Raw genomic sequence first — 8,631 nt, 5'->3', positions numbered from 1 at the left:
GGTTGATGTATTCTCCTGTGTTGGCAAAGGTTTATAAATGATTTACGTTACAAATCTAGTGAGATAATGCACACTGTTTTCCCAGATGAACGTTAAGCAATTCAAATTTACGGCATATAGAAGAAGAGTTTAGCAAGTTTCACACATACAGTACTGGTAAATTACCGGTAAGTTACCATTAATAGATCATGTGTGAACAGGACCTTTTCAAAAATCCCGGTAAATTTGTTCTGGCAATCATATCGTTTTATGGAGATGACATGATTACTCTAAGCTGTTTACAAAACTCCGCCGCTTTTTAATTAGTTATTCTATGTAAATATGCGCTAGATGGACATCTTTGACCATTGCGCCTCGCAGCTTTTTGTCGCACTTCTTCATTCATCTGGGCTGCGACTCCGCAATTGGATACTATTATGCGCGTCTCGTGTTTATAAGAGCAAAACATTCTGATTGGCTAGTAATGTTAGTTTGGTTGAGAGTGAAAGCTGTGCTCCTCTCATACCATTGGTTGGCGAAGTCATGGACTCTAAAGTGATGTCAGTCAACAAGATTTTTCTTTTAATGTAGGACTATTTTTTTCCGCAGCCAAACGCTGCACGCCGGAGATCCGGCACGGTGCTGGAGAACTTTAAGCCCTGAATATTTCATGTTCATGCATTTAGCTTGCAAGTGGAACAATATACAAGAATATTTAATAAATAAACAAATAATAAACGGGCGCTTTGTTCTGGGGTTTTGAGTTCAGTTTAGTTTCTAGCTCTAAATGTGTTTACTCCTCATACAACAACATTTCATTACGGTCATGCCTTTTCGATCTCCCTGTGATTAAACATGTGCGACATGATAAATTCATAAATATTCTTGCTGGATGCCACTAACCTGAACTCGTTTTAATAAAATGTAAACAGGTTATGAAGCGTCAAGTCCCCGGATGTTTATAGGGACATGCAGCATATTGAGCGCATTTCCCACCAGCGACGTACGAAATGACTCTGTGACAGTCTGGGTAGGTTTCTACTTGAGTACAGCCTCTCGGTCCCTCATCTCATTATCCACGCATGGAGAGAGTGGATTAGAGCTGGCACTGTCTCCCTTTCACATTTACCCAACATTCATTTGCAAAGATTTACAGTGGCAGACATATGGTAGAGTCTACCCTTGATCTGGGCATTTTAAAATGCAAGGCCACTACGAGGGCGGCCACTTGCGCAGACATGTGCGTCGTTTGCACATGCAACAACTTGAAACCCCTTTGAAATGGCAACATAAAGCCTCTGAGCCGGCTAGCAGCTAACTGCAAGAGCGTGTCTGTGTGTGTGTGTGAGGGAGAGATAGCATGTGTGCGCTTCTTCTCTAGGAAGCCGCTCTTGGCTTTGGGCTGTCACAGTGTGTTTGATGCTCTCTCATCAGTATGCTCCATCCTGTGAACAGACTCAGGCTTCCCTCTCTAGCTTTAACACTCCAGAATTGTTCATGTACAATTTATATTCACCGTGGGTGACAATGCCGTCACAATCCAGCCTCGGCACCACTCGAATGCTCTAAAACCCTACTCAAATTCTCTACTTGAAACTAAGTCTAACGAATATGAAAACAAACTTTGAGATGGCTGCACCGCATTCAATACAAAATGTCAGCTGTGATGGATGATCTCATGTGTTCGGGTGTAATTTTAACTGCTTCTGTCAGTGGAAGAATACATGTTGCTCCTGGTGGATCATCGTCATCATCAGGGTACGGATTTATTTCTGCATTTCATCCAATTAGGGATGTTATTAGTAATCATGTCAGCGTGATTAGTTCCCCAGGCTGAATCTTAGGGATTTGTGAGGCTGTACCTGTAAGTAGGCCTGCTGGCAGCGCTGCACGAGCTGGTGGAAGGCAGGAGTGCGGAGGTGTGCATGGATATGTGCAGGGTTTAACCTCTGCAGAGCCTCCATAATGATCTCCTGCAGGACAAACGGACTAAGAACACCTTTCGCTGCCCCCACACAAAACTGGTACACGTGGTTCACACCTGAGGAGAGAAGAATAAGGAAACATTTTGAAATGAATCACTAATACATTGTGTCCTTTTTAATTCTTAAATTCAATTAGAATTTATGATTCTGATTATCATTTAAATCAGTGCAAAAAGCACTGTCAATATACAACCATTTCAACCATTCTTTTTCTTGCATATCAGTGCATTGCTTTGCTTTTTCTGTTTACATTTTCCTTTTTCCCACATACAAAAAATACAATGAGCCTATAACTCCAAGACAGAATATCTTGGGATCAGAGCTGTAGCATAAATTTGAGAAAGACCTTACCCAGACCGGACGTTTTATAGTGGTAAAGTAATTTGCATTCTTTGTATGGTGAAATGTAATTATCATCGAAGCACAGCAAGTGAAATATCACTCACAAGTTAAACATCAAGTGGTAGAAATGTTCATGCAAACAACTGTGGAGGACTGCATCTTTATAGATTACATCCATAAAATGTGAGGTAAGATGTTTTATAATATAATAAACCTTATATTGTTGTATTACCTTTGCATGTCCCGTGCATTTTGATGCAGTTTGAGAAAATATAGAACAGAAGGGCCCAAAGTATTTACTACAAAGGGTCAAAATTAAAACCTGACTGAAGGCCGTGGGCTAAAAGTATTACATTATATTCAAATATAATAAAATGTAATTTTTTAAAATAAAATTCAATCATATTCTCTACATGTCAATGCAAAAATAAAACCGAAAATGTTCAAAGAAAAAGATACATTATAAATGAAGATGTGCTTCAACTTAATTACACATAGGCCTGTTATCTTATCTAGTTATCTTGGAACTGAAAGCATTAACATTAAATGAAAGCATAATGAACGCATTATGCCATTAAATATTATGATCAATCAACAGGCTTGTAATTTCATTTGTCAAGTTGCAATTTAAGTGTGCTGACATTTAGTATTAAAAAGCAAATTGGATGTTTCACCACCCTTGTTTGTGTTTGTAATGTTCCAGACTAGAGCAAGTGGAGAATCTGGAGCAAAAAGGGGAAATTGGGAAATTGTCTGTACTAGTCTACATGTTGCTTGGCAAATACTAAGTATTTAACCCAGAATATCCCTTTAAAGGAAGCATGTGGAGGTCTATTTCATTTAAAGAAAAATGATAACTGCATATTCGTTTAAGTTTCTTCTCTTAACTGGCACCTCCAGAGGTGTGCGTTTGATTCACCATTGTAAAGGTCTATGTCATTACCATCTTCTTAAGCTATTCTTCAATTCCAGTGGGGACCATTAGCAAAGCATCAAGAAATAAACTAGCCATTTCATAAAATGCCTAACCTGAGCATGGCAAAATATTGTCTACTTCTACATTTTCAATTGTAACATTTAGGCCCGTGAAAACTGGCAACATGCTGTGATCAGCATGGGATAAAGCTCAGAGCAAGAGGAAAGACATCAGGATGTCAATAACTCTGCTGGAGACTCGCTGTAGAATCACCTCTCCTCTCTTGTCCGCTGAAGGCAAGGTAAACTGCCAACACATCATTTACAGTCTACTTCCAGCTATTACAACAGGTAACAGAAAATGGACTTGTTTTTCCTAGAAGACATATTACAAAGATATATGGGCATACCAAGACGCGCAGCCAGGCCCAACAGCCATTTGACGTCTTCGGTGTACGGGGGGCTACGGGAAAAGTTGTTTGGATGATCGTTGTGGGCCCTCCTTCCCAACATCTCCAAGGCCAGCATGCCTAAATGAGGACAGGAAGAATTTGCCATCAACACTCTGTTCTGTATGACACTATACTGTATAATGTGTTGAATTGACACATGCACCCAACGTCCTACTCTCCAGGACTTATGAGTACTCATAAAACTGAAATCATGCCTTAATTAATATTTCTCACTGCGAGAGTTCTTTGTCAGTCCTGCAACATGGACTCAACCGATCTCTCCCTCACCTCTCTTGATAATTAATCTGCACAATTCAGGACCAGATGGATCCTAATGGGTGCAAAACAGCAACATAAGGACAGGCAAGCCATGCCCTAAAGGTTCTATGTAATTAGAAATCAGGCGTCCTTACCGACTCTGTAGGCCGAGTGGAGGTAGTGCAGGCCCTGCTGGCTGATTGGTTGACTGTGCTGCTCATCTTCCACAGGGAAGGGTGCGCTGACCAGTGAGGCGGGCTGGGGCGAGAGTCCTTGAAGAGAAGCCCCCTGAATGGCCTGGATGGCAGAGCCTGAGTGTACTCCTCCTACTGGGCAAAAAAAAAAAATGGTTAGAGGAGGTTCACGGTGTTTGTCTATGAATTTGCAAACTGTCTGATAGCTTGGCTTTCCAACAATCTCTGGTGAACTTGTAAGAACAGTAACAAACTCTTGTCTGCACTGAACTAAAGGTGCACTAAATAATCCTTTCACTGGCCTTGAATTTTGTATTCACACCTAGAGGTGTGATCTTTTTGTTAGCAGTGCCATTGTAGAGCTTTGCAAACACAAACACAAAAATCTCTTCTTTTCTGCACTTCACCTCTGCTTTAGCTTGTTTAATAATCTACCTTTCTGAAAGTGACTTCAAATGAGATACATAAACAATTTGTCAGCATTTGTCATTGTATACTATGAATATTGTTGCCTCTGGCAAATTGCTTATGCATCTCATTTTAAGTCACTTTGGTTAAGATCTTCCGCTAGCTAAATGAAAAATGTAATATTTGTCATCCATAAATATTATTCCACAACTGAAAGTGTCTGATAATTAGGAGTGGGGATCTTGGGCATCTCACAATTAGATCCAATTTTGATTCAAGGAGTCACAACTCAATTCTAAAACAATTCCTGATTAATTTTAATATTTTCTCACTGATTATTCTGTCATGCCAAGGTAATTTCGAGATATCAGGTCTCTTAAACTGTGACCTGTCCTATGATAGAAGGCTCTATGCTCAAGATTCAGAGGAACTAACAAAATCCACACTAAAGTCAACTTTTTTTTTGGTGGTGGTTATTGCTTGTTGCCTTTGTAGGGCTGTATTGTCATTTTGAAAAAGCAAATACACTGAGGCCATTTACATTCCTTATAAATGAGCTATGAACAAAACATAAAATATCCATAAAATTGAATAAATGATTTTTTTTGTTGGAACATTGTTCAAAAATACAACATTCACACCTGTATGGATTTCATATGACTCTTGTTTGCGGTATTCAAAATGCGAGTTGCCATTCACTATTAATGCACTGAACCGAAATAGTGACATAGGATTTGCCCATCTTGAATGGCTAAGTTAATTATTTAGTAAATGAGCACCTAGCCAACTGTTTCACAATGATATACTTCAATAAACAACATATTTTCTGTGTTTGCTTCAAAAGCAACAGAAGAAAATTCATGATAGTGTTTCTATGGCTTTCCAAAAGAGGAAAAATATTGAAAGACTGAAGACAGAAAGATGGTGAATTTGCCATCGCTCCTTCAGCCATTGTATTAGAAATACTCACTTAGTAGTGTTAACTACTTTTCCAAAATTTCAAGGTAATATAAGATATAGTCTTACAATGTATATTAATTTATTTAAAAAATGTAAATATAAAAAACTGTGATAGATTTTTGATGTTAATAACTGGAAACACATCACAGTCTGTGAAAATAGTCCATTAGTTTTACATTTTTGTGGATCGATACCAAATCTTCAAAGATGAAGACTAATGAACTGTTTTCCCCCCCTCAACTCTACTGAAAACAGGGGGCTTTCTGAGATAAAATTAGTTCTGAGTTGATCATATGATCTCAACATGGCAGCCACTGTGAAGAACCACCCTTACATAGAATAAAACAGCTATTTAAAGGCCTGATTTGACTCTCTAATGCAAGTATAAATCATTTCAAATATATCAGACGAAAGTACTATTCATTTCTGGCAAATTGATACAAATGTGAAAAACCTTGCATTTATTCAGCATTCATCTAAATAATATTTGATAATATGCCCAAAAATGTGTCTTCATGTTAAGATGGAATTAAATCTAACTTGTCGTTCTTACCTGCCACAGTAGTGCTAAGAGGCAGGGCTGCCTCTGCGGTATGGTACGGGTGGACAGCGATCTGAGTCATGGACGGCACTGGGACTCCAGGGAAAGTGAGAGCGGTCGCTGCCATAGGAGGATGAGGGCCAGTAGCCACAGAGAATGGGTACTGAGCACCAATAAAAGCAGGGTGCATTCCCTGAGAAGACAAACAGACGCTCTTAAAACCAGCTTGATACGTCTTCCTCGAGTCATATACCTGCCGTTGAAAAATTAAAAAGCCACAAAATTAAGTTAATCCAAGGAAATAGTTGTAAAGATCATCATACACATATAAACAAACTGTCAGGAGTCTCTTTCCATTTATATTCTGCCAGGAATATGGCACTATGCATCACTGACTGCCAAGTAAGAGTCTGCATTAGTGCTTAAATTGAGTATTTATCCCCTTCAGTTAAATGCAGACAAATAATATTACATACTGAAATAAAAATGCTAAGCACAGATAACTGAAACCCAGAAATCATATCACAAAGAAAGAAAGAGAGCTCATACTTGTGGGTAGGCCGCCCCAGACACGGGGAAGACAGCAGGACGGGGAACGTGCTGAAGGGGGTGACCCAAATACTGCGGGGTGCAGACGGTGGGCAGATGGGTTTGGATTGTGGTGTAGGGATGCAGGCCTTGCGTGTGTGCCATGGCTGAGCCCGCCAGTGCGTGTGACTGGTAGATGGTGGAGCCGACAGAAATGACAGGAACTACAGCGGCTGCAGTCACTGTTGTAGTTACAGCTGCGACACCTGAAGAGTCCAAGAGTCCCGTGTTATCCAGGATACCGCAGACTCCCTCGGGTGGCGTTCTTCGTGCTCCACCATTGGCCCCACAGCGACCAGACCCCTCTCGATGGGCCCCAGAGCCTCCACCCACTGTTTGCTCGTACAGCCAATACCACTGGTGAGCCACCTCAAACAAGACCTCAGGATAAACACCGCCTCCCTTTGCAGCCTCCTCAACTGCCATGCAAGCTTTCTCCAGCATTACATTATCCTGAGAAGAGAACAAGACAGAAAAGTGTTCTTTAAAGGCAACAAGCAGATGATTATGATATTATTAGAGTAAAAATGTGTGGATAATGATCTACAATGAAAGTAGGCTGTGCTGGACAATACCTGCTCCTTGCACTGCACCAGGGCTCTCTGAATCTCGTTGGGATTGAGGGCGTGAGCATGAGGCAAGCAGCTCAAGGCCAGCTCTGCCGCAGCACGCACCATATTGGGATCCCGTGCACGTGATGCGCGGTCAGCGAGTGACGCCACCTCCGGAGGTGTGAGGTGCCCATCCCAGCATTCCACCAGGATGTTGAGGGCAGCACTTCCAATCTCCATGGCCTGGCCTGTGAAAACAAGACACAAGAATTTAAAACCAAACAAAAGGCAGGTTTGCCCACCTATTTTCTAACATACTGTATTAACTGCATTATCCATCTATCTTATCTATCCATCTATATCTATGCATCCATATATATCTATCAACCAATATATATCCATCGATCCATATATATCCATCCATCTAAATCTATTTCTACCCATATCTATCCATCTATCTCGCTCTCTCACTATATACACACACTCATATATACATATACAGTCATGGCCAAAAGTTTTGGCAGTGACAAATTTTGTGTTTTGCAAAGTTTGCTGCTTCAGTATTTGTAGATTAATTTTCCATGTTTCTATGGTATACTGAAAAACAATGAGAAGCACAAGTTTTAAAGGCTTTTATTGGCAAAAAAAATATAATGAGTCAATATTTACAGTGTTGACCCTTGTTCTTCATAACCTCTGCAATTCGCTTTGGCATGCTGGATATTAGCTTCTGGGCCAAATCCTGACTGATGGCGATCCATTTTTTGCCTTATTAGTTCTCGGAGTTGATCACAATTTGTGGGCTTCTGCTTGTCCACTCGCCTTTTGAGGACTGACCACAGGTTCAGGTTTGACCACGGATCCAAAATTTCAATGTAATGATCTTCGAGCCACTTCTTTATCACTCTTGCTTTGTGACATGGTGCTCCATCATGCTGGAAAATGCACAGATCATCACCAAATTGCTCATGGATCGTTGGAAGAAGTCGCACTTGTAGGACGTTTTGATACCCTTCTTTATTCATGGCAGTGTTTTTGGGCAGAATTATGAGAGAGCCCACTCCCTTGGTTGAAAAGCAACCCCACACATGGATGGTCTCAGGATGCTTCACTGTTGGCATGTTGGCACAACACAGGACCAGGGGTTAAAGCAAAAAAAAATCCTGAGCCTGAACTTTTTTCCGGGGGCGGGGCGGGGGGATGGGGCAGCACATGCAAAGCATGCAATGACTGTGTCAATTTAACATTTGAAAGGATACTATGGCAAAGTTATTGCTTTCCTTATTCAAACTGATTTTTTTTTTCATGAATATATGGTTGACCTGAAGAATGAAAGCTATATAATACACTTGGAAAATTATGAGCTATATCACTGCTTATTAGGGATGTAACGATTCACTCAACTCACGATTCGATTTGATTCACGATTTTGATTTCACGATTCGATTCACAATTTTT

General features: G+C 40.4%; 1 protein-coding gene across 5 annotated transcripts in view; it reads right to left on the bottom strand.

The window, feature by feature from the left end:
- LOC107713895 (zinc finger SWIM domain-containing protein 8-like) overlaps nucleotides 1-8,631 on the bottom strand; it is a 42,778-nt gene that overhangs the window by 2,718 nt on the left and 31,429 nt on the right. The window contains exons 20-25 of one of the 5 annotated variants that reach the window (XM_016519543.1): nucleotides 7,198-7,421; nucleotides 6,584-7,075; nucleotides 6,047-6,287; nucleotides 4,087-4,260; nucleotides 3,632-3,751; nucleotides 1,842-2,020 (exon numbers count right to left, since the gene is read on the bottom strand). In XM_016519543.1, coding sequence (XP_016375029.1) covers nucleotides 1,842-2,020; nucleotides 3,632-3,751; nucleotides 4,087-4,260; nucleotides 6,047-6,287; nucleotides 6,584-7,075; nucleotides 7,198-7,421 — 1,430 coding nt within the window. The remainder of the gene's footprint in view (nucleotides 1-1,841; nucleotides 2,021-3,631; nucleotides 3,752-4,086; nucleotides 4,261-6,046; nucleotides 6,288-6,583; nucleotides 7,076-7,197; nucleotides 7,422-8,631) is intronic. The other 4 variants (XM_016519544.1, XM_016519545.1, XM_016519546.1 and 1 more) reach the window with 4 other exon arrangements.

The sequence above is a fragment of the Sinocyclocheilus rhinocerous genome, unplaced genomic scaffold, assembly GCF_001515625.1.
Source record: "Sinocyclocheilus rhinocerous isolate Xijiao unplaced genomic scaffold, SAMN03320098_v1.1 scaffold1170, whole genome shotgun sequence".
NCBI classification, from domain to species: domain Eukaryota; kingdom Metazoa; phylum Chordata; class Actinopteri; order Cypriniformes; family Cyprinidae; genus Sinocyclocheilus; species Sinocyclocheilus rhinocerous.
This window is presented reverse-complemented; position numbering and strand designations above follow the sequence as displayed.